This window comes from Sander vitreus, chromosome 9 (assembly GCF_031162955.1).
Source record: "Sander vitreus isolate 19-12246 chromosome 9, sanVit1, whole genome shotgun sequence".
Taxonomy (NCBI): domain Eukaryota; kingdom Metazoa; phylum Chordata; class Actinopteri; order Perciformes; family Percidae; genus Sander; species Sander vitreus.
In genome coordinates, this window is record NC_135863.1 from 4,968,033 (window position 1) to 4,994,539 (window position 26,507).

The 26,507-nt window shown below is 40.5% G+C and overlaps 2 protein-coding genes across 5 annotated transcripts in view; both read left to right on the forward strand.

Moving 5' to 3' along the window:
- The window catches only part of hps3 (HPS3 biogenesis of lysosomal organelles complex 2 subunit 1), a 19,340-nt gene extending 15,925 nt beyond the window's left edge, over positions 1–3,415 (forward strand). For all 4 annotated transcript variants that reach the window (XM_078258408.1, XM_078258411.1, XM_078258410.1 and 1 more), the window contains 5 exons: positions 198–401; positions 551–655; positions 803–1,009; positions 1,151–1,238; positions 1,957–3,415. In XM_078258408.1, the coding sequence (XP_078114534.1) occupies positions 198–401; positions 551–655; positions 803–1,009; positions 1,151–1,238; positions 1,957–2,084 (732 nt within the window). In that variant the 3' untranslated portion in view covers positions 2,085–3,415. The remainder of the gene's footprint in view (positions 1–197; positions 402–550; positions 656–802; positions 1,010–1,150; positions 1,239–1,956) is intronic.
- Positions 3,416–3,724: 309 nt separating this feature from the next.
- Positions 3,725–25,064, forward strand: LOC144523099 (uncharacterized). The gene is made up of 15 exons (XM_078258414.1): positions 3,725–4,128; positions 5,162–5,314; positions 5,559–5,633; positions 6,412–6,530; positions 8,621–8,795; positions 9,026–9,151; positions 9,931–9,974; positions 10,072–10,168; positions 10,287–10,492; positions 11,073–11,253; positions 12,700–12,783; positions 20,624–20,769; positions 21,100–21,341; positions 21,515–21,624; positions 24,549–25,064. The coding sequence occupies exons 1-15, from the start codon at positions 3,997–3,999 to the stop codon at positions 24,744–24,746; spliced, it is 2,088 nt and encodes a 695-aa protein (XP_078114540.1). The 5' UTR covers positions 3,725–3,996; the 3' UTR covers positions 24,747–25,064.
- The last annotated feature ends 1,443 nt before the right edge of the window (positions 25,065–26,507 follow it).

The window sequence follows — 26,507 nt, forward strand, 5'->3', positions numbered from 1 at the left end:
CCGTGTGTCACCGGCTCCTATTAATTCACAGCTACGAGGCCAGAACTACTATTATCTTACTGATTGTCACATTACCAGACAAGATTATTTAAAACAAGGTGTCCTAATCAGTCCATTTTGATCAATCCTCCTTGAAAGATCTAGAAAAGAATAGCAGTAAAAACATATATGTGTGTGACTGTGTGTTTTGGTTCTAGGAGCTGGGCTGTGAGAATTGCTTACAGGTGGATTTCTGGGAGGCGATGCTCATGGCCTCCTCACAGGAAGCCGTCATCCAGGAACTTCTGTTCCGACTGGCGTCCGTCTACATTGACCGACTGACAAACACAACGTCGGATACACACCCCAACGAACCACACGCCCCTTCGAGACGCAGGCCGCTGAAGAGCGCAGACGATCTGGTACATTTCTGTCAGACCATCGTGAAATGCCTTGTGATGTTTGACCACCACCTAAATCTACTGCTAAAAAGTATGATTGTGTATAAATATCTTGATGTTCAGAAATCAATTGATATGAACAGTGGCCTGCATGTTTGTTGGTGTCTCAGATGAACTCGTGCTCCCATTACGGTGCCCTGTACCCGTGGCTCACGGTTCTCAATCCAGCTCAAACTACCAGCTCCCAACACCAGGAGGCGCTATACAAACTGCAGGTAATTTGTCAATAAATAAAATAAGTCTTCTTCTCAAAACCTCTGAATGTATTAAATTGAGCAAGGGTATGATTTTTTTTAAACGTTTGACTTCATCTTGTTTAAATATAAGACAAAGACTGTGATTCATGATCGGTCTGTCTCCAGTCTCTCCTGTGTGGTCCGTCCCTGTCCGTGGGCTCCGTCGTGCCTCTGATGGAGCGTCTGTCAGAGGAATCACTATGGGGCTTCAGCCTGCACCTCCTCTGCACAACCAGAACAGGGCAGTACGACAGCAGCATTGAAAAGCTGCTGGACCGATGTCCTCAGGCCATCATAGCCTACGCCAACCACCAGTTACAAGACAAACACATGGTCTGTACTGAGCAGTACACTGAACTGTGAAGTTTGTCACTATTTCACTCTGCCCTTACTCTGTTCCATGACTGTACATTTTGAAGTTTAGACGATGATTATCAGAAGTATTACCCTTTCTGTCTTGTCTAATCTCTGCAGGTGTTATGGTGGCAGAAGCTGCTCCCAGAGCTTTGTAACAGGACGAGAGCTGCAGCAGACAACAGCATCCTATTGGCTGCTCTCAAAGGTAGTCTGTCAAAAGTAGCCCATTTTACTTTATTTTAAGTTAAAGGCCAATTGACATAGTTTTGGCAAAGGACATCTCATATTTACACAGAGTCATTTTTGACCTGACATTGGCCAAAACGACAATTTGGCTCCCTTTGATTACGAAAAATATTGAGCAGGTTTGACAAAAATCTGGACATCCTAACAAGGTCAGGAAACCAAATCAGGGCTATTTCCACTGAAGACACTGTAACAAAGTTGGGTTCTGCTAATAATTTTAGGTTTGTATATTTAAATACTACTTTGATTACTTTTTAAGTCAACAGAACAGATAAATAGATAAAGGATTACATATTTTCTCACCTCTAGTTTATTTCTGGCAGTACAGAGAAGATTTAAAACAGCATTTAGACCTTCACCAGGGTAAATTGTATTTACAGACAAGATTGATTAGTTAAATACATAAAATATGACATTTAAATATATCGTACAATCTAATTCTTTTTATAGCAATACAAGCCAACAGATTAACACTATTAAAGGGCAGCTCCACCACTATTACACATCAAATTAGTTTTATAGGTTTAGTTGCAAGTCAAGTTGCATTGTGGGTAAAGTAGGCACCTGTTTTTGACAAGAAAGAACACTGCATGGAATCAATAAAAAAGACCATATGTCTGTTGTGATGTGATGTTTTGACCTTGGGATTTTAACGTGGCCGTTTTCCATGCCAACAGAGACTCTAGTTGTGGTTGCCATGGAGACGAGCCCCACAGAGTTCCTGGAACTGATACCTGACGACGGCACGGCATTCTACTTCTTGCCTCACCTCTTGACTTGCAGCCAGCATCACCTGCTAGCATGACTGACACACACACACACACACACACACACACACACACACACACACACACACACGTTTGTTTCACTATCTTTGTGAGGACCCGTCATTGACATAATGCATTCCCTAGCCCTTTACCCTAACCTTAACCATCACAACTAAATGCCTAACCTTAACCCTTACCCTCACCCTAACCATAACCTAATTCTAACCCTAACCCTAAATATAATTTGCAGGATACACAGAACAGACGACAGTATATACAGTAGAGCAGGTCATGCAGAACAGATATGAATCAAAAATAGTTTTTCGGTTTCCCTGCAAGTTCATGTTTGTATGTGGATATTGCTTTGTAATTCTGACTGTGTTCTCCATTACTATTGTGATGTGTTTTAATTTTTGTAACATTTTAATGTCTAGCTTCAATGAGAATTTATTTTTTATGTATTACCGTTTGTAGTCCTGAAACTAGTCCTGTATCAGATAGGCAGTAAGTTTAAAGCACTTTACAGAGCTATGGGATCCATTACCACATAATTTATATTGTCACATCCGTGTCATGTGAGATCATTGTCATTAAGCCAGAAAAATGCTCTTGGTTGTCACTCATGCAGCAAGTACTCACAGCTTCCTGCTTCCTCTAACCTTTTATTGAAGTTTCTTTCTCTTAATAATAAAATCGAGGAAACCGTTGATTCCTGCTTATGACGCTTCATCTGGTTAATGTGAAACTCATGTAAGTTAGTAAAGAATAGTTTATTAATTGAGTTTCTTGTGGGTTTGAGTTTGAGTGCATGAATTTGCTGATAGGCAAAGATTCCTTGTGCTGCTGCCTCAGTTGACTGACACATTGATTACAGATCATTCGGTGTGTGGTTTTGTTGAATCAACACATTTTCACCAGAGAAATAAGCTGTGACTTTAAACAAACACTTTTCAGTTTGACCCAGGGAAAAAACATGATTAGATAGTAGATCACTGTGGCGTAGTATCTGCTCCTGCTGAAGTTTGCCAACTTAAGTAATTCAGCTGTCACTTGTTTTGGGCTGTTTGATAAAATTGAAAAAATATATCATCCTTGACTAGCAAAGAGACTAAAGTAGATCATTTTAGAGCTCAATTTATTTATGGAGTTAAAATCAAAAGTGACTCAATCATCAGGTTAATGATGAAACAGGCCACAAATGATGTGTGAAGAGGGGTTGATTAATGACATTGTATTTGTCTTTTCAATCTTCTACTATTCATACACTATACATTGTAACTGTATGTTACTTTTTTATTCTTGGTCCTTGATGTAAAACACTTTGGTTGCTGGAAAGGGCTAAATAAAGTGATGTTGGTTGATTGATTAAGTGATTGATTGATTTTTAATCTTGTTAACTGTCCTTCTGTAAACTCCATAAGCCATTTGAGACTCTTTAATCACTTAAATTAATCATGTAGGAACTGCAATCAACAATTTAAAAGCTCCAACAAGACACTACAGACCAAGCAGAGCCGTTTTAAAATCCTCTCAACCAATGAGGGCTTCAGAACAGTCCACAGAACAAATCACATCTTAAGAGCACAACTCTGAGCCAATCAGAGCTTTAAACTTGGATAGATTTCAGCTTGAGGTAATGAGAGCTCAGCTGTTTAGATGTTTGGAAGGCCACCATCACCTCAGGAATATATTTGAAAGGTTTAACTGAGTGTAGAGAGGAAATAACAGGCAGTACCAGGCATTAAAACTATAAAAATGGACAACAGATCAAGGAGATAAAAAGAAATAAAGAGAAAGAGCAGAGGAAAGCTAAGGCCAAAGGACAAGGATCTAAGAGAAAAGACAGGGAGGTTTTAAGTGAAGGAAGAGTGAAAAGGAGATTTTATATGACAAGTACAGTTTTAAAAAAGTAAGAATTACAGCAGATATTGTAAAATTGTATTAGAGAGGATGAAGCTTAGCGAGAGGAAGGCGGCGCTGCTGGCCGGCACAGACAACATTGAGATGGAGCAGTTTTCTTCAGAGGAGCCCCGCGTGGCGACATCAAAACCGAAGGAGGAGGAAGAACAGAGCTTTGACAAGGTGTGTCTTCTGTATCACAGCAACTGGGCATACAGGTTGAACAAGAATAAATTAAAACTACACGATTAACTGTAAATCAGACTGGTATTTAATGTATTTGTGTTTAGTAACCGCCTTGTCTAAGTCATTGAAATTCCAAATAGCCTGTTCTGCAGGTAAGCATGACTGCATTTCTTCAGACTGATGTTGTATAAACAGAAGAAATTCTGTATGTAAACAGTCACTTAACTTGATCAAGGAACTGTAGTTAAAACATGAACTAGTGCTGATTCCTTTCCTCCTATAGTTCATGTGCCACCATGTGAGTTAGCAGACAGATGATTTTTATTGTGGCAACCATGTTTTGATTAAACCAAGTACTGATAGTGACATTAACGGATCGATTCCCCTAAATCACAATTAAACTAAGTATTTGCCCAGATTTTTGGAAAATTCTGAAACCACCTCAACATGAAAGGAACAGAAGTAAATATTCACTATCTTGTTTGTTGGTTAACTAAAAACTGTCTACAATGAACCTGGGGGTCACAAGACAAATATGAGAGGTTGAAAGATACTGTAATTAAGAGTATATGAAAACAGAAAAAACAGCAAAGTATGCTTATTTCTTGGAGATTTTCTTTTAATCTTTTGAATTACTTTAAATTACTGGAAAATATTCTGAGTAGTAAGCAGTTTTTTGTTTTAAGTGGTAAAAAAACTAAAAGTTGCTCTAGGGGTAAGTAGGAAAATGTTTTTTTGTGTGTGTGATTTGGGTGAAGTGGCCTTTTAACCATTAAGATTCACCATAACAACCATGTTTTAGTACAAAATTACAAAGTGCTTTACAAGGACTGAAACAAGAAACCAAGGTAGTCATGTTTTGTCGCATACAAAATGTACATTCATTGAAAATGTTATGGTTTTGCGATGATCAAAAGACTGTTGCAACAATCTAAAATGCAATGCCATTCTTCCAGTGTGCTTCCTCCATATGGCTCATCATTATCTGTATGTGCATGCACCATCTTCCCCTTCCTCTTCTTAAACCCAGAGACACATGGAGCATCCTCATGTCCCCGACTGTGAAGAGGAACCAGAGGTGCAGGTTCAGCCCCCACCCACGCAGCTTGCCATGCCCAAAACAGAGGCCAAGCATTGCCCTCCTGATCTACCATTCATGGAGGAAATTGAGATAGAAATGGAGGTTAGTGATATGAGCGATGTAATTAGGTAAATAAATAAATACATCTATAGAGCAACAATGCAAAAGAGCATCCCATGCCACCTTTTTGTAATAATGTGGGAAAAGGAGTGGAAATTACAGCGTATGAATGAAATACAAACTCTGCTGAGCAGCTGTGAGGAGCTCTAGGAGGGGGTTTGTTTTGCCTGTTTGTTTTTTTTTGACCAAATTAACCCATGTTTTTCTTTTCTTTTCCTCCATGCAGGTGTTTCCACCCCTCAAAATGCCTGAGACTAAAAATAAAATAGTCAAATCAGCTGATCTTTCCAAAATGACCCTGGTATGTCACCTTAGGTTTTATTTAGTCATTTCAGAAAGTTGATAATCAGAAAATTACAAAACATTTCCGTGTCTCAACTTGGAAACAAACATGGAGCCTGAAACAATGTTATCTTGTTAAATGGTGGTCGCTGTAACCACCGACTTTTATCTCAATAATATAATGTAATCGGTTAAAGAAGAATTTTATCAGGTTTGGTGTATTGGCCAATACAGAGGTTTGTTGTGCACTAATCCTATCTATCAATAGGGATTGACTGAAACCAAACATTATATTTACTCAATAAATCAATCAGTCAACTCTGTTGCCCTATCTATCATGTGCTTTCATTCTTTATTGATATTTTTGCTAAATCTTTGCAGTTATTCTGCTTATAACTACTGTTGCCTGTGGTTTGTTTTATTTATTTGTTTTTTAATTGATTACTTGTTTATTGTACAAATTGTCAAAAAATAAGACATATCCACACTGCAACCTCTTGGGCTAGCGAGACGTTATTTTGTCTGCATCAGTTTAAACTCTGTGTCATTTTATTGATTAAATATGGAGACCGTATGAAACTTGCCTTTATTTCAGTGGAAATGTTTTATCTTGTTCCTGCTAGAAACATTTATTTTCCTGTTAAATTGTAAGATGTATTGTGAGTTTTTTTTCTTTTCAGTTTGGTACAAGTTTCTTTTATGCAGTATGTGTACATAGTTAATTTGGTTTATGAATATGTCTAATCTACCTGTCTCTGTTTGCTTCATTTCATGTGATGTTGTACTGTGTGCTGCAGCCGTCCCTAAACAAAGCTAGTCGTCTCAAGTGGAAGAAACTGACTCCGCAGAAGATGGGACTGGTGGTCAAAGATGTGGTCTGTCTACCCAGAGGACACTACCTGACACAGCTGGAGAGGTGAGAGGTGGTGTTGCTGTGTAAGACCATCTGTCCATCCATCCGTCTTAGAAGCTCTATGTGGAGTAATGAAGAATAAGTGGATTGTCTTTGCTTGTTGGGACTAGTTCAGAATATTTTAACCAGCCATATTGGTTTGAACTCTGGTATGGATATTCATGCGCTGCATCTCATGTTTCTTAAATTGCCTCCTCGAGTCCTCCACTTGCCTCCCCTTACATCCTCAGTGGGAGGGACTAGACGCAAGCAGGGGCAATACATTGAATTACACCCAGGGCGAGACCCTTTTCTGGCCTTCCTTGATGCAAAATCATCAATGATGTTATCGTATGAAATCTGCTCCCCTATTGAATGATCACGGGCGCACGCCCTTTTTAAAAAAAAGTAGTCAAACGTTTGCATTTCAGACGGCCGACACGAACACACACACCTATCAACTCGATAATAAAGCTGTAAAGTAGGCTCTATTTCAACTCAGGACAGGATTGGAGATGAAAAGTTTAACTGACACAACCGCGATCAGCTTCATGGGTGCTCAGTGTAAGCGGAGCACCAACGGTATCGGCGCCTATGCCCAGCAACCCGTTTGACCCAGAGGTGAACTGTCCCCCGCTCCCCCCTCCCCTTTCCCCTTCTCACGCCGCTTCTCTGTGCATTGTGTGCACGGCACCTTCTCAGCAAGCAGGGGTGCAAATTTGCCAATTCCCCACACGGTGAAATAATAGATAATACAGTAGAAAACCGCTCGAGGATTTTTTTTTAGGCTCGTGCCGCCCCATGAGTCATAAAAAAAAATGACGCCCCTGGTTCGCCCATGCCAAAAAAACGCCACTGGATGCAAGGAAATCATGCGAGGAGAGAGGCAACGAGCAAATTGTGTTTTAGAGGGATGAGACGTCCTTTCCTCTGAAGCATCGCATGAATACGTCAGCTGTTTGGGCGGAGTTAGCAACTACTTTAGCTGCACGGCTTCCGGGAAGGCTGCTCTCGTGTATCCTCGATCATAGCTCCTCGATCCCTCCTCGATCCTCGGGGTAGAAATAAGGGCTTTGAGACGGCCTTCACCGAGGAGGGCCAGAACAACTTCTGGTTCAGCCGGGGAGTCGAGGAGCTATCAAATAAGCGACATGAGATGCAGCTATGGTCTTTTATTTGATGATTCTTAATATTTTGTGACCCTTTAACCTTAAACTTTAACCGTCCATTGTGGAAGTTGAGTCCCCAACTGTCGAGTCTGAGTCTCCAGTCCCCCAGTGTTTGAGGCCAAGTCCAAGTCACATGAAGAGGCTGATGCAAGTCAACCTGAGTTCAAGGTTGAGTCATGAGTCAGAATAGCGACTCAAGTCACACTCGAGTCCAAGTCCAGGACTCAATTACTCCATCCCTGCCTATTACACATAAGAGTAGTCAGAAACTTCATAGAACTATTTCATGAATGCTTGAGTTCAATTTCATAAATCTTTGAGTCTGCATAATCAGTAAACCGTCCAAGTCGAGTCACAAGGTTAGAGAATATCGACTCGAGTTGGACTCAAGTACTCCATCACTGCCTTAGTAAGAGCTCTGTAGTCCATTCATTTTATGGAAACCAAAGGGCAGTTCTCCCTGAAATCTTCTGTGGATATTCTTGTTCCTGAGAGCATGAATCCGGATGTTTGCATTGACCCCCGACTTTTCCTCTATTGTGCCACAATTAGTGCATACGTTTCTCCGTTGCCCCACCAGGATCAATGCTTATCGTCAGAATGAAATTAAATTTACTGAGCAGGTTCATGCTTCTTCTTAAAGGATCAACTCCCTTCAATTTGCAAACAATGTGAACAATTCTCCAGTGCCACCACTAAGCCAAAATATCTATTAGGCAAAGTGCCATTAAAATGTGCTAAATGCGTTCATGCTTTCTTAAACAGCATGTGTGTTCTTTTTAAAATAATGATTACGGCAACACATGTACACAATTTAATTTGTGACCATAGTCTCTACTGGTGACATGCCGGTGACGTATTTCTAAATTGCTGATGTGTATAAGTATGCTGTCATCCAATAAAAGTGTATATAAATGAAGTAAATATTCCTTTCTGCTCTTTCAGACACAGTAAGCCACAAGGCAAAGAACGAGCAGCTCTAGCGGCCAATGGATTGACTGCTCGTATCACCATTGATAATGGTTGGTCGGCCGATCAGATGGAGAGTCGGCTGGCTACGCTCTTCCAGGGGCGGTTTGTAAAACGGGCGGGACAAAGGTTCTCTTTCACATATCTGCAGGTGTGTGTAGTGTATATTTATCCCTATAAGAGAGCTAGTTTGACTTTATATTTTACTGGTTCACTCTTTCTTTGGAGGTTTTATGGGACTATATTAAGATTTATTCTAGGATTATGTTTATCTTTCGACAAGGTTAAGTAAATCAGAACTCTGACAGTGAATCTGGCAAGTTTCCTACAATTCTTCAACATTTTGGTACATTTATATCTGATGGTATGTGTGGTTTACAGTGTGTACTGGGCTCCAGGGTGCTGTTTGTCCCAGACTCCCCTGCAGAGGGCTGGACTGGGGAGCAGGTACTCAGGACCTGTGGACATGGTGCTTTGTACATCCTGAGCCACCAGGACCACCCTCAGGTAAACCACAGCTGCTCCGTGTTTCTCTTTCAAGCTTGATTTAGTTGTGGAGGCTTTTGTATCTGCAATAATACTTTCACAAGTAATGATTACCAAAAGTAAATTTCTGTGACCCATTCTCACTTCATTTTTTGAAATCTTCCCCAAAACTTAATTGCAAATCAATTCAATTTAAAGTGATTCAGCTGTATATGTAAAGGCTTGACTATCCTTGACGACCCACTTCCAGGATTGCTCCGTTGCCGACAGAAATTCCGCCGGAATTTCAGTCATTTAGGCTGGATATCCGTTACCTTGGGCTTCCTTTGTGTTGTAATTTTAAACTCTGGTGGCTTTCTGAGGACTATGGTTAACTGCTCCTCAGATCTCTGCAGGGTAAATCCAGACAGCTAGCTAGACTATCTGTCCAATCTGAGTTTTCTGTTGCACAACTAAAATAACCTTTGAACGTACACATTCCACTATTCCACATTCCTGAGGCTATTTTGCAGCACCACAGAGGCTTTTCTCGGTGCTTAGACCCGCCCAAGATGATTGTGATTGGTTTAAAGAAATTCCAATAAACCAGAGCACATTTTTCTCCCATCCCGGAATGCTGTGTGGACTAGCCAGATCCTGCTCTTGTCTTGTCTGTTTGAATGCACTATGCAGGATCTGCATGCATTACATGCAATACAATAGTTTGTTCAATGTTTATTTTAAGTACATATTAAACTAAACTCTAACTTTTACATATTTCTTCCACAGTGCATACAATTCAAATATTCTTCTCTCAACAGGCAGAATCGGCGAAGTCAGCAAGCAAGACACCTATGGTGAACATGTGAGAAAGCATCAGCCTGCGAAAAAACATTTAAAACTTATAAATGGGGAAGCATATTACTCAATTACCTGAATATATGTGTGTTGTCTCTTGTAAGGATGTTCTGTCTGGAGGCCAGCCCAGAGAGCTGCCCAGACAAAGACAATCAGCTAGGAAGACAGAACCAGCCTTGTGTTCCCAGTACTACCGAGAAGGTGAAAAATAACAAATACAACTTTTTGAGAAATTCTATGATTGTTAACTGGACAGGAAGGACATCATTTCCTCTGTGTATCCCCTCATACCTGTAAAACCTGTCTCTGTGGTGTGCAGTTCACACTCGACCTGGACTCCATCCTGAAACTGTTCAGACAGGAGAACATGGATCGAGGTGAAGAAACCCACATCCAGGTGGGGCTGCTCCACAGCGCTCTGAAGATGGTGAAGACGCCGGGCTTCTGTTTCAGGACGACACCCGTTGTCTCCTTCAGTGGAGAGAAGGCTGACGGCTACAAGGGACCTCTCAGAGAGTTCTTCAGGTTATGATTGTTTACCTTGTTATAGATGAGCGTTCAACACTCTCTGGTTTCCTACACTCCCGCAGCATTTCTTTTTGAATGAATGTCATTTAATACTTTTTTTATATTCTTTGCTTGATTAGATTTTAGTCTGAGATCCAAAATGAATAAATATGTTTGACATTTACATAATTTGAGGGAGACATTGCTTGCAAAATGATTATCATCGCAAAAATGATAGGATTGTTACAAACAATGAACAACAACAAACATTTATCAATTAATCTGCTGATTTTATTTTAGTATAATTTAGTCTATAAAATGACATGCCACAATTCCAACAGTCCACAACAACAAAGAATTTTGATTTATTTACAATGATATAAATCAAAGGAGAGCAGAACATTGTCATATATAATATTGATAAATTACTAAAATCGTTTCATGTTGGATTAACTGATTAATCAATTTATCATTTCAGCACAAATGTTTTAGAGAGGGATCACATGCTCAGTCTTTATAATGGTACTCTACACCAGATCATTAAGGCATAATTGTTTAATTTGTTTGAATTCCTGACATTTTTACATTTTTAACACAGATTGACTTTGTTGGAGCTGCAGCAAAGCTCTGTATTTGAGGGTCTTCCGGGGCGTCTGTTGTTGACCTACGACCTCGCAGCTCTTGAAGATGGGAAGTATTACGAAGCAGGTGTTCTGATTGGCTGGTCTTTGGCTCAGGGCGGGCCTGGACCTCGTTGTCTACACCCTGCCCTCTACCAGGTAGTGTGCATGCGTCTCTTATGTAGATAGAAAGTCTCCTTAATTACAGTTATGTTCGAGATTCTCGTGGTTGCTACTTTGATTCCAACTTTCATGCCATGCCTTTTTTTTTTTTTTTTTTAAGTATAGTCATTCTGATAAGATTCACCCTACCTAGGAGAGACAGTGGCAAAGCCGTCCATCGGGCCAGGTCTTCCTTAATCTTACGAATTGCAGGTACAAAATTGGCTGAGTAATGTGTACGCCCAGGTAGACAAAACCGGATGGGGACCAGCGGAAAGGGGCGGAGCATTGCGGAGACCAAGATACATGAGAAGTGAGGGGCATAGCTTCAGATTTAGAGTAATTAATTAATTTTGTAGCCTGAAAATCGGCCAAAGGAGTTAATTATGTCAACAACCCGTGTGATAGAAGATTCAGGACTGCTTAGGTAAAGGAGGACATCATCACAGTAGAGTGAGATTTTATGACATGTGGGGCCCACTTCAATGCCTGTCAACAAAGGATCAGTTCTAATGGCCTCTGCTAGGGGCTCCATGGCAAGGGCAAATAAAAGTGGCGAGGCCGGACAACCCTGTCTAGTGCCCCGTCTTACCGAGAACGGGAAAGACCTCAGGCCAACAGAGGCGCGAGGGGCAGCATATAGCAGAAATATCCACTTAATAAAGTTGTCACCAAGGTTACATTTTGAAAGAACACCCAGCAGGTAGGGCCACTCAATCCTGTCAAAGGCCTTCTCTGCATCAAGGGAGATGACGAGAGATTTGGCCTTTGACGTTAAACCATACTGTATGAGGTTCAATAGTCTCCTTACATTGTTGCGCGAGTTACGACCCAATATGAACCCAGTTTGGTCCACCGAAATTAAATCTGGAAGGATACCCTCAAGCCTCTTAGCCGGAATTTTAGCCAATAATTTTCGGTCTACGTCCAGCAGGGCCATTGGTCTGTAGGAGGCGCATTCATCTGCTGGTTTGCCTTTCTTTAAAATTAGGGAAATGTTTGCATCCATCATAGTGTCAGGGAGAGCCCCAGAATCAAAGGAATGGGATAGCATATTAAGAAGAGGGTCAACCAACAGTTCTCCAAAAGTCTTATAAAATTCAGGGGTCAGCCCATCAGGTCCTGGGGCCTTGTTATTTTGTAAGTCACCGATAGCCTCTGTCACTTCCTCACGGGTAACAGGCCTATTCAGCCTCTCTTTCTGAATCTCAGAAGCAGGTGCTCATTTTTGAGTAAATGATGAATAAATAAATACACAGTATATGCTGCCACTGATTGCATTGAGAAAATATGTCAACGTAGTGTTAATTGTTTGTGTGTGTGTCCTTAATGTATACTTTACATATAGTATATTATTTTTCTACATTATGCTTAGCAACTGTATTGATTTGTATTTGCACATTGGTATTCCCTTTGTCATTGTATCGTATTTCGTTTTCACAGTTGATGTGTGGCCAGAATCCATCTTTGGAGAACTTCAACTGGAGACACATTGTTGATGCTGAAGCACAGATCCGACTGAAACAGGTAACCCAAACACATACAGGAATCTCACAGACTTCGCACTGATGAAATATATATATTTTTTTGTTGCTTTAATTTATGTGACTGCTCAGTTTAAGATTTTAATATAAAACTATAATCAATAGCCTTTCAAACCCAACTTACTTCCACGCAACATGGTCATGTTACAAGGCTTTTAGGGAAGTATGCAACAAGAATAAGGGCCGTACCTTGCATCCGGTGCAGCGCAAAGCCCAACGCAAGTGTCTTTGCTAGTTTAAGACTGTCGAAGTTGTCAATTTCCCGTCCAGCGCCCACGTCGTTTAAATAGCAAATGCACCTGCGCCCATCTTTGCGCCCATGGGTGTGCTGGTCTTACAGGGAGGTGTGTTCAGGTGAAATCTTGGCGTATTGCTATCTTGAGGCAGTGGGAAGTGATCGCGCCATTGACCAACAAAAACCTGGTCTAAAGTCAATAGCGCAGCATTTCATTGTTATTTTAACAGCAAAGTAATAAAATGCGCCTAGGCTCGTGCACAGCGTGTGCACAATATGCTTGTTACACACACACACACACACACGGAAGCGCAGCAGCACACAAACATGCAAAAGAATACAAATATTACAGTGCAAATCCACCATCATAATAGCAATGCGCCAAGGTACAAACGCGCCTGGCTTTTAAAGGGAATGGGAGATGACATTGATTGGTTTATTGCATGTTACGTCCAAAACACATCTATGAATTAATGAAGACACTAAAGCGTGTTTTACATTAAGCGCAAATGTGACGTCATGGAATCGCCTTAACTATTTATACCAAGGGGGTAAGCTTCTCCTCTTAACGCATAGACCCTATGGCGCCCTTTTGATGCTAACAAGCACTCATCCCCCATTAGCATTCCATTGACTGCCATTCATTTTGACGTCACTTTGACAGCGAATAACTTTACATCTGAAGCGTTTAAAGACTTTATTTGTCCATTGTTTATTTCTTAAGAAACATGACAATGTATAAAAGGCTCCATTACCTTGTATCTCACGTTATGGCTCCATAGTAGACGTTTTTGTAAAAATAGGCTAATGATTGTGTCATAACCACGGGACTTACTGTCGCATAGTAGAGGAATTACCGTATAGTACAGGAGAAGCTCACAGGTAGTTTCGACTTACATTAGCTGTTTAAGTTTAATTACTAATGTTAACTAGCATTTTAGTTAGCAGTAATTAGCCTGTGCCTATGTTATCTCCTTACAGTAACAAAAAGGTATATTACTGACGACACCAGTCTTACTTTCATGGAATTGGTATCTAATAAATTAATTACAGCAGCTGGGTCTGTAGAAGATCATCTCAATCAGTTTAATTCTGAAATACTCTGAGTACTTGATGTCATAGCACCTGTTAGGAGTAAAATAAGGTCTGGTAAACAGAAAGCCCCATGGAGAAATGCCCTGACAGTAGCTAATCAGAAAAAAGAATGCAGGAAGGCAGAACGAAGATCTACAAAGAAACTCTGTCAGTACAACACTGTGCTACGCAGTACGAGGCAGTCCCACTTTTCTGGAATTATTAATATTAATAATACACGTGTTATTTGCCACTGTTGATAGGTTAACTAATCCGCCCATGCAGTCCTGCCCTGACTTCGTCTCAATTAAACAATGTAAGGAGTTTGCTGAATTCTTCAGAAATAAAATTGAAAACATAAGATTCTGTATTAGCTCCACTCTGACCGGAAATATTGACACTTTATTATCCCATACAAAAGTAATGATCTCTATGTCTAAATTTAATGCTATTAATGGTAAAACACTCACAGAAATCGTGCTGAATCTTAAACCATCCCAGTGCTCTCTAGACATCATGCCTGCTAGTTTCTTCAAAAAAGTTTTCAGTGCGTTTGCAATGGATTTGTTGCTTATTGTAAATGGCTCGTTACTCACAAGCAGTTTCCCTGCATCCTTGAAAACTGCAATTTCCGACCCTTTCTGAAAAAGAGAAATCTCGATGCCTCCATACTTAACAACTACAGGCCTATCTCGAATCTACCCTTCGTAAGCAAAATTATCGAGAAAGTAGCTTTTTATCAAATCAATGAATTCCTGCAAAAAAATGACATCCTCGATAGCAATCAATCTGGTTTCTGTAAACATCACAATACAGAAACTGCTCTCATAAAGATTCTAAACGATATTCGCATGAATGATGATGCTGGTAGTTTGACAGTCCTGGTGGTGTTACATCTCACTGCAGCTTTTGACAATGTCGATCACACAGTCCTTCTGGATAGATTAGAAAACTGGGTGGGGCTCTCAGGCACTGTCCTCAGGTGGTTCAGGTCATACTTACAGTGGGGCAAAAAAGTATTTAGTCAGCCACCAATTGTGCAAGTTCTCCCACTTAAAAAGATGAGAGAGGCCTGTAATTTTCATCATAGGTACACTTCAACTATGAGAGATGAAACGAGAAAAAAAAATCCAGAAAATCACATTGTAGGATTTGTAAGGAATTTATTTGCAAATTCCTCGGGAAAATAAGTATTTGGTCACCTACAAACAAGCAAGATTTCTGGCTCTCACAGACCTGTAACTTCTTCTTTAAGAGGCTCCTCTGTCCTCCACTCGTTACCTGTATTGATGGCACCTGTTTGAACTTGTTATCAGTATAAAAGACACCTGTCCACAACCTCAAACCGTCACACTCCACTACGGCCAAGACCAAAGAGCTGTCAAAGGACACCAGAAACAAAATTGTAGACCTGCACCAGGCTGGGAAGACTGAATCTGCAATAGGTAAGCAGCTTGGTGTGAAGAAATCAACTGTGGGAGCAATTATAAGAAAATGGAAGACATACAAGACCACTAATAATCTCCCTCGATCTGGGGCTCCACGCAAGATCTCACCCCTTGGGGTCAAAATGATCACAAGCACGGTGAGCAAAAATCCCAGAACCACACGGGGGGACCTAGTGAATGACCTGCAGAGAGCTGGGACCAAAGTAACAAAGGCTACCATCAGTAACGCACTACGCCGCCAGGGACTCAAATCCTGCAGTGCCAGACGTGTCCCCCTGCTTAAGCCAGTACATGTCCAGGCCCGTCTGGAAATTGCTAGAGAGCATTTGGATGATCCAGAAGAGGATTGGGAGAAAGTCATATGGTCAGATGAAACCAAAATAGAGTAAAACTCAACTTGTCGTGTTGGGAAAGAATGCTGAGTTGCATCCAAAGAACACCACACCTACTGTGAAGCATGGGGGGTGGAAACATCATGCTTTGGGGCTGTTTTTCTGCAAAGGGACCAGGACGACTGATCCGTGTAAAGGAAAGAATGAATGGGGCCATGTATCGTGAGATTTTGAGTGAACCCCTCCTTCCATCAGCAAGGGCATTGAAGATGAAATGTGGCTGGGTCTTTCAGCATGACAATGATCCCAAACACACCGCCCGGGCAACGAAGGAGTGGCTTCGTAAGAAGCATTTCAAGGTCCTGGAGTGGCCTAGCCAGTCTCCAGATCTCAACCCCATAGAAAATCTTTGGAGGGAGTTGAAAGTCCGTGTTGCCCAGCGACAGCCCCAAAACATCACTGCTCTAGAGTAGATCTGCATGGAGGAATGGGCCAAAATACCAGCAACTGTGTGAAAACCTTGTGAAGACTTACAGAAAACGTTTGACCTCTGTCATTGCCAACAAAGGGTATATAACAAAGTATTGAGATGAACTTTTGTTATTGACCAAATACTTATTTTCCAGCATAATTTGCAAATAAATTCATTAAAAATCCTACAATGTGATTTTTCTGGATTTTTTTCCTCATTTTGTCTCTCATAGTTGAAGTGCACCTATGATGAAAATTACAGGCCTCTCTCATATTTTTAAGTGGGAGAACTTGCACAATTGGTGGCTGACTAAATACTTTTTTGCCCCACTGTAGATGGCAGGGGATATGCAACGACCATGACATATTGAGTTCCACAAGGATCTATCCTTGGGCACCTTCTATTCAATTTGTATATGCTTCCTCTTTGTCACACTCTGCAGCACCCTAAGATTTCTTATCATAGCTATGCGGATGACACCCAGATTTATCTTGCACTCTCATCAAATGACTATGCTCCTATAGACTCTGTCTTTGTTTGGAGAAAATAAAACGGTGGATGCAACAAAATTTCCTCCAACTAAATGAAGATAAGACATAATTCAGAAATAATTCTGTTTGGCAACAAAAAAGGAAGACTGTCACTTAGTACTTACCTTGACTCTAGAGGACTAAAAACGAGTACCAAAGTCAAGAAACTTGGTGTAATAATTGAAGACCTAAATTTTGGTCATCACATTAAAGCGGTAACTAAGTTATCTTTCTGGCATCTTAAAAACAGCGAGAATCAGAAACTTTGTATCAAAACATGATCTAGAAAAGATCATTCATGCTTTTATTACTTGTAGGGTAGACTACTGCAATGCGCTTCTTACTAAGGCTCCTAATAAGACCATAAAACAGCTGCAACTCATCCAAAATGCTGCTGCAAGAATACTCAGAAACACCAAGAGGAGAGAGCACGTTACCCCAATTCTCAAATCACTGCACTGGCTTCCGGTTAAATTCAGAATCGATTTCAAGGCTTTACTTATTGCCTTCAAGTCTTTCAATGGTCTAGGCCCAAAATATATTGCCGACATGTTTAATGACTACAAACCTAGTAGGTCTCTCAGATCAGCAGGTACTGGTCAGTTGGTGGTGCCCAGAGTTCTTTCCAGGAGTTGTGAAACGGCCTTCAGCCATTATGTTGCCCACTGCTGGAACCAGCTTCCGCTGGATTTAAGGCATGCACAAACTGTAACCATTTTTAAAAAAAGTTAAAGTTCTCTCCTCCAGAGCTTTTAATTAGGCTTGCTTGATGGTATTTTAATTACTTTATTTGTTTTTAAAATGTTACGCCTTTACAAGTTTGTCTTCTCCTGTATCTCAATTGTATATTTGTTGTTGTTTCTGCCTGTAAAGCACTTGACCTCTGTGTATGAGAAAGTGCTCTATAAATAAATTTGCCTTGCCTTACATATACCTACGCTCTCCGGCTCTGCAATATTCGGAATTATTGAGATTTCTCTTAGCACAACTACCAGAAGACTTATGGCGCGTTCATGCCACCTCGGAATAACAGGGACCGCCCCCGTGATTATGTTGTTTTTCCGACTACCAGCGTTCACATGGTTAGGATGGTCAGGATGCGTGTTCTTCTTCTGTTGTATTGGCGTTTGCCATAACAACTTGTTGCATGACTGCCACCAACTGTTGGGCGTAGCCTAGAGCATCAGGTGTGTGAAAACATGGAGACCACAATAACAAAGGATTTGCTGCTGTTTTCTTATACGAGCATAGAAACAGCACATGGACAGGTGTGTTTGTATTATCTGCAGGACAACGAACGAGAAAGGACACGGATAAGGTGTTTTTGTTTTTATACATAGGCCTATTTATGAATAATTTGAAACCTGTTATGTCTATGTATGTTTCTCAGCAGAGGCGTTTGTCCACAATAAATAAGTTTGTCATATGTTCAGTGAACCAAAGTCGCCTACATCAAATGTCAGTTGTCAACAATGCGTCAACAACTGGAAAACTCGATTAGCAAAATCTGGCCCGAGTTTCCCACCTCTGATTCCCACAGGAAGTGACGCGAATGATGATGTTTTCACTCGGAAAAACGTTTTTCCGATGTCCATGAACGCACGGCTACAACTTTCAGACAGGTTGCTCAAGTCACATTTATGTCGTCTCTCTCAGTTGGAGGCTGCGCAGTAACGCTCAGAGCTCACCGGAAAAGTGCTTCTAATATCCTTCACTGGTCTCCGTCCAGAGCAACGGGATCTATGATTTATACTCGCGCTGGTGGTCGCGACACTAGTTGCAGTCTTCTCCTGAACAGAGGTGGCACTAATGAGGAAAGGCTATCGACGTTGCTCTTTCTATTGACTAGAAGAAGAAGAAACGGGTAAACAACGGCAGAACTGGCAGCAGCATTGACGTCAATGCTTCAATTTGATTTGATGAGCTACTTCGTCGGCTCAAGCCTTTCATTCACCATAAAAGAACTCCTCTTAACCCAGTGAGTTTACAAGAGAGACTCACTCTGAGAGTCCTGGCATCTGGTTGCACAGGAGCTTGTTCATGTTTCCTCTTTCCGCTTTGTCGCGCCGCAATTGACCCTTCGCTAAGCCACGCCTGAAAACCGCCACAGGCCAATCGTGGCTTAGCAACCGTAACTAGGCGCGGGAGGTCTGTCAAGCTTTCGAGCGAGGGAAAGACCGTACACCGAAGCGTTGTGCAAATCCGATACCCGGTATCCTAAAAGTTTGGACAGGGTGGTGGAATTTTTCCCTTCCCGAAACCTAAAACCCAAGAGGAGAAAGGCCGGGCGTGGATCAAGCAGTGTGGGAGGCCCCATTCACAACTAGCTAAATGTCGACAGTATTAACAGAAACGCATCCCTTTTCTCCAAGGCAAGAACACACTGTTAGCCAGCTAGCTAGCTAACTCAGCACAGCATTGCTTGGAAATAATGACTGTTCTTTGTTCATAATGCATATATTTGAACATAAAATAAAGACAATTCTGGCGCCAAACGAACCTAGGGTTAAATAACAGATGTGTACCCACACGCTCTCTGTGACATGTTTTCAAGCTAGAGCGGACTGCTGATTAGCTTACAACGCTAGTATTCGGGGCACAGGGAAAGTTAAAAACAAATCGCTATCTATACCACTAAAGAGGCTCAAAATATCACCAAACTTCAACGGTAGCATAATGAGGGTCCCTAAATGTTAACCAAAGCATTGAGAACTTTGTAAGTGTACAGACAGTTTATTAAAAAGAGATTATAAAGACAGTCGCATTCTCGTATACAGGTGGCCGCCGTCTTGGGAGCTACTGTGTTTCTGCCCCGAATACTAGCGTTGTAAGCTAATCAGCGGTCCGCGCTAGCTTGTTTCAAGCTCCAAACACATTTGATTAGCATGAAAACATGTCCCAGAGAGCGATCGAGTGGGTACACATCTGTTATTAACCCATCCTTAAGATGATTAAAGGCAAGACGGAGGCTCTCTGACATACTTTGAAATATTTCAGCATTTGTTAATCGCTAAAAATATAAGCAGGAGAATGTTATCATTCCAAAGTGTTCAAGCTAATGTCTTGTGTTTATTTCACAAGATTTATGGATAAGCTGTTTGATTTATAATTATTATATTATTTTCAAATGTCACTACCCTTCTGTGCATGAACATAGCTGTTCCTCAATTTGTATTTCCCATTTGAATGGTCAGCGTATGAGGCGGCTCGCATTATTGCATGACCTATAGGCTTTAGCTTCAATTATTTTCTCATTGGTTGCATATTATGTCGTGGATACATCCCTCGAATGCATACTGCAGTTCCTTTTTTGTCTTGCTCTCTCAGATATTTCACCTGTTTGCCAAAAAAATACTAATTATCTCCTTGGGAATGTCTGACACCGGTGCATACATACTGTAATGGACGTGCCAGGCGCGAAAGCTTGATAGGCGTAGCAACAGTAACTAAGGAGGGTGGGGCTTAGCAAAGGGTCAATTATGTTACAAGGCTTTTAGGAAGGTATGAAACGAAGACATTCTTTTCTGTGCCTTGAATAAATCTATTTATGTGTATGGATGAGCAAATGTTTTCCAGGACTTTTTGTTTTTACTTTACAATGTTCCACCCTAAAGAGAGAGAGAGAGAGAGAAACTGACCACAAAATAGGTTTACCAAACCGGTTTGGTAAACGCACACACACACACACACACACACACACACACAAATAACACTCCTCTGCTCCTCTTGTAGCTGCATAGTTGTACTGATGTGAAGCTGCTTTCTCCCAGTCTGTGTGACTGGGTGTCGCGTTGTGGGATCCCTGGAGTCTATTCAGCCCATTCTGATGAAATACCATCAATCTATATCCGCCTGGTCAAACATTACATCTATCACAGGTTGGACGGACACACACACACACACACACACACACACACACACACCCCTCCCATACAGTGGTTTGTAGAGTGTTTATTTTCATTTTCAGATAGATACTACTTTTCACTCCTTTTTGGACATATCAAGAAAAAGAAAAATCATGTTTTTATTATTTATCTGTTATTTATAGTATTTTCTGTATGGCCTGATTTTCTGTTTTCCTTTTTACAATTTCACAATAAATTTCAAAGAAAGATATGAATGTATTGTATAGTGCCGTCTCACTCTTTAGCAAAACACAGGATAGTTAGCCAATGAGACAATCACTCAGGCCCTGTGTTGTCCTTCAGGGTGGCCAGTATGATCTCCCAGTTCACAGAGGGGCTGAACAGCTGTGGTGGATTGTGGGATACAGTAAAGTCCCACTGGGAGGAGTTTGTGCCAGTGATGACGAACGCACAGCAGCAACCTCTGACCCTGGAAGAGTTTAAACCGCTCTTCACCATCTGCTACAGCTGTCCAGACAGCCAGCTGAGGGTGGCTGAGGAGGCAACAGCTGGACACTGGGAAACAGTTCTCACCTTGATCAGCGGTAGGAACGGAGGGATGGATGGAGGATTAAAGTGAAGAATATAAAGACTCTTGTGGTTCTTATATCAGGCAGGGATATAATAAAAATGTTTAAAGGGGCATTACGATGATAGAAGTGTTTCAGTGTTTACTATGAGAACGTTTAAACTAAAATGTGTCCTTGTGCACACTCAGACGGTGAGGCAGATCTTTCCTTTGAAGACCTCCTTGCTTTCATCATTGGAGCTGATCATCTGCCTCCTCTTGGGTTCCCAAGATTGATCTCCCTGCGTTTTTACTCCCAGGTTGGTATCTGTCGGATAATCACTTGTACAGGTGATATGAAAATGTTGTGAAAACGGTGCCCACACTTCTAGTTACATGTAGAAATCCCAGTTGAAACCAGTACCATACCAATGTGATACTGAAAGCTGTGACTTTTACAGAGTGAGACATTCCACCTCTTGAAGAGATACTTGTGCATAAACATATTACAAAAAAATCTTGTTTGATGTTGAACCCATTTAGAGAGACTTCTTGCTACAAACATAAAATACATACTGCTCTGTCATTAACAGGACACTTTCAAACTGCAATGTGTCTTTTCCAGTGATGGGCAAGTTACTTTTAAAAAGTAATTAGTTACAGTTACTAGTTACTTCTTCCAAAAAGTAACTAAATTAGTTACTCAGTTACGAATTATAAAAGTAACTAGTTACTTCAGGAAGTAACTATTGCGTTACTTTCAAGTACATTTATTTATTTTTATTTATTTATTTAAGATTAGTTTTGGGGCTTTTTCCTTTTATTATAGTGACAGTGGATAGACACGAAAGGGGGAGAGTGTTGGGGGATGACACGCAGCAAAGGGCCGCAGGTCGAATTCAAACCTGGGCCGCTGCAGGATTCGGCCTACATGGAACGCACGCTTATACTGGGTGAGCTAGAGGCCGCCCCTTCAAGTACATTTTTAAATGCTCAAATGTGACCCCACCTCCACCCCTCTTTAACGGAACTTAAAATACATGTGCATGTTCAATTATTTATGATAAATCTGAATATTATAATGAAATGGACACTTAATACAATACATTATTAACAAACAATGTATACAAATTTAAACTATTCTAATGTTGCTGTGGGACAAAGTGAGACTAGCCTTCAATCAAATGCCATGTATGTAGATATTATGTTTATATAGTGGATCGATACAAATAACACAATAGATGTTTTGGAACTTTTGATATTTATTGCCCCTCAACAGGCCACAACTGGGCAAAATTGAATTATTTGGGCTTGCCATACCTGTCTCTCGTTGACTGACTCACTTGTGTTGTTCGTTGTGTGTCCGACTATGCATGCTTCCATTAGAGAAGGCTACTTTGGGATTATTTGGGCACGGCCATACATGTCTCTAGTTGACTGACCTGCTTGTGTTCGTTGTGTGTCCGACATTGTGTGCTTTCGAACATCTGCCCAACTCTACCTCTGATTGGCTTACCATGAAATTTTACTCAACCTCAGCCAATCGTCAGCATTTATGCGCTTGTCTTGTGCACTGCCCACTAACCAAGAAAGAACAGTAAAAAAAAGTCTTTGCTTCTCGGCTCAGAGACCTAGTTGGTCTGATGGGAAAAAAAACGCTTCAGTTATAGTAACGCAGTTACGGTAACGGTGTTATTAAAGGGATACTTCACCGATTTAGCATTAAGCTTTGTATCAGTAGAAACCCGGTAGTATTTTTTAATGACCGTGCTTCCCTCCCTCATGTCCCCCTGAGAGGAGAGATCTCTGTATTGTGGGTCTGGAAAAATTTATATCGATGACGCAAAAATAGTCATTTTACGTCATTGGTATAGATTTTTCCAGAGGCAAAGGACTACAGCCACTACTTCCGCATAGCCCATATGGGATTGGATGTCGGCTTCTTCCGGAGATTGCCAAGGTTAAAACGAGCCATCTTGAATCATTGCTTAGCTTCTCAGCAGAAACGGATTTATTCATCCCGAAGGAAATTTTAGAACAACAATTATGTGCATTCAAACTACCGCACACGTGTACCACCGGTATACATTGATACAGATCGGAGAATATGCAGGACACTTTATTACAGACCGAATACTCGACACAGCTTCGCCCGCCTGCTATGGAGACCAGCGGTGTTGCTCGAAGCCTCTGGCCGATAAAGGGACATCATCAGCGGGGAGCGTTGAACGAGTTTGCGGGTGGAAAACTAACGTTAGCCGGCCACCTGTTCCATCAGTCCTGCTTGCAAGTGTCTGCTCATTAGACAACAAACTGGACTGGATCGCTGGGTAAGACTAATGGAGGTGGGATGTGTTAACACGGACTGGTGCTTGTATCCAACTAACTGCTAACTGCTGGTGGAGTTTGACTGTTAAATGCCGACCATTCTACATTACACGCAAATTTGTATACTCGGTGATACAGCCCACCAAGCGCTAATGCTAGTAGCTAGCTATGTGTTAGCTGAACTTTACGGAGCATATCATGCGTGTGCACTAAATGTAGCCTGTTTCGTATGTCGTTTTCATATATTTTAATTGTGTAACCAATTGAGCAACGGTGAAACGTTGTTTCGTGTATATGGTTGAAATGACAATAAAACACACTAAAGTTGAGTTGACTGTCTGTCTGTCTGTCTATAACGGTAGGTGTGGCTTGGGAGTAGACGCTTGGGAATCGGCCTAGAAGCCACCAATTTCTAAAGATTTTTTTCACATTTCTGCTACATAAGTGACCCAATTTAAAGATATATTCATCTTTCCAATGGTGAAATATCCCTTTTAAGATGGGAAGAGTAATCCATTAGATTACTCGTTACTGAAAAAAGGAACGCCTTTAGTAACGCCGATATTTTTAACGCCGTTATTCCCATCACTGGTCTTTTCTAAATTCATGAACCTTGCTCCCAAAAACATTTTTGAAATTGTAAAACTTGAAACTGGACTTTCAAAGAGGTGAATTCAAACCGCATAAATTCAGATAGATGGTTTTTCAAAGTAAGATATTCATTATGCTATAAAGGCAATGGTATAGCCTACAAATTAAAATCTTAAGTATTCTTTTGTGGTTGAATTTCACAATTTGATATTAAGTTGCTTGTAAGATTAAAACTACCACGGCCTTTCTTTGCTTCCGTATGTTTTCTTCTGTTTTGAGATAAATCTTCATGTCAAATTTCCCTCGCCTTGAATTCATTTTCTAGGATGCCAGCATGTCAGGTGTGCATCTGCCGCACGCCTCCACCTGTGCTCTGGAGCTCTTTCTGCCGAGGGGAGCGGCAGGGGCTGCAGACCTGATGGTGCTGCTGAGCAGAGCTGTGCATGAGGCCCTCGGCTGTACACGTTACCAGACAAAGGGAGATGGAGAGGGCAGCTGCATAGAAGTGATGACAAATTTATGAAGTGGACCCCCGTCTGGACACTTCAGGTTCTGCTTAAGCTGTCTTTGTGGAGCTCAAAGGTTTCTGCAGGATGTGAAAAATGTGACTCAAAAGAACAGTTAATGTACAATCAATGTTTATATATTTCTATATGCTTTAGAAAACAAAGTTAAATGTTTGAATTTCTTTTCAAAGGATTTATTAAAGAACACGAAATGAACACAAAGACGTCACTTTAAATATGTCTCTTTTATTCCTCTTTCATAAGTCTGATATACAGTACATCAGAACAATACATGTCAATTTTAGTTAAAAAAAATATAATTTGAGCCGCTATTTGTTCACCACTAGAAAAACCAGCAAACGCATACACGTATGTCATGATTGGGGGGGGGGGAAATTTATATATATATATATATAAAAAACACAATGTGGTACTATAGTAATGCATGGTAATTAATGGCACCATTTTATGTCCTTTATGAAAAAGTTGGAGTTTTTATTGATATTTGTTTGGTAGGACTTTTCTGCATAGCAGTGCAAAATGGGTTTCTTGTATTTGATCAAAGATATATTTTAATTCATAAAGGCGCATGTTACTGTAACAAAACACTTTTACAGGACTAATCTGCTCTCTGCTTTGCAGTCAGTATAAACTCTACTGTTCTACATTATTACTTTGTTTTACTGGTATCACTACTTTAATTACATGCACATGCTTTGAACTCTAAGCTTAACTTTAGTCATTAAAAAATTATTATTGAATTCTCGTTTCAATATTTTCTAACACTACCAAGATCTGGTTATTTAGCTATTTATACACCCCAACACTGAAGACTTATGCTGCTTTTGCTGCTGTTTCTCTATATTCAATTTTCTAATTATTTTGCCGTGAAAGCATAGTAGACTAGTAAGACTAAATAAACACGAAGACAAAGAAGCCACTTCAAATATATATGTCTCTTTTATTACTCATTTCTAAGTCTGAAAGACTTACATCAGAACAATAACAATTTTAGTGAAAAAATAATTTGCGATAAATATTTTGAATATATAAATCAGTGATGTTGAGAAGGTATACATTATATCTGCAGGTGAAAAGCTAAAACATTTTGCTGCAAAACCTAGCAGCAAGCAAAAAATAAATGATTTATACAAGCCTAAGGATTACAAATTGTTAACAATGCGTAATACTCATCGTGCATTCTGTATTGTGTTTCTTGTGTTTGGCCCTGCAAAGCACTTTGAGACTTGTGAAAAGTGCTTTATAAATTTTACTTAAACACATGACATTTTTATTATACATTTCTACCATTTACTGTCTACGATTTCTTCTTATGCCACACCCTAATCCACCCTTAATCATTTAAGTATGCCTCAAGCCCATGTTACAGAAATGTTTTGAAGTTAACCTGCACACAGAATTTCTTGGACTTCCTTCTCTGAACTAAAGTAAGTTCAAGGTGTTGTTTAATAGCAGAGCCCCTACCACACAACATACACACAGTGCTTTTTATCCAGTGAATTGGAAAAGTACATGAAAATGTTCTTAATGGTACAAGATTAAATGGATTTACATTAAATAAACAGACAGTGCATTTTTGTCAGTTATACCACATTTATTTCCTTGATTCGAGGTACAACTGTCTTACACTTGGTATGAGGCACTCACCAAGATTATCATTATTATTATCATTATTATGCCAGTCTTTTATGTAAAATGTTTCCCCATCCATGTATGATACTCTTAAAAACCTCTTGACAGGTCAGATTGCTTGGTTT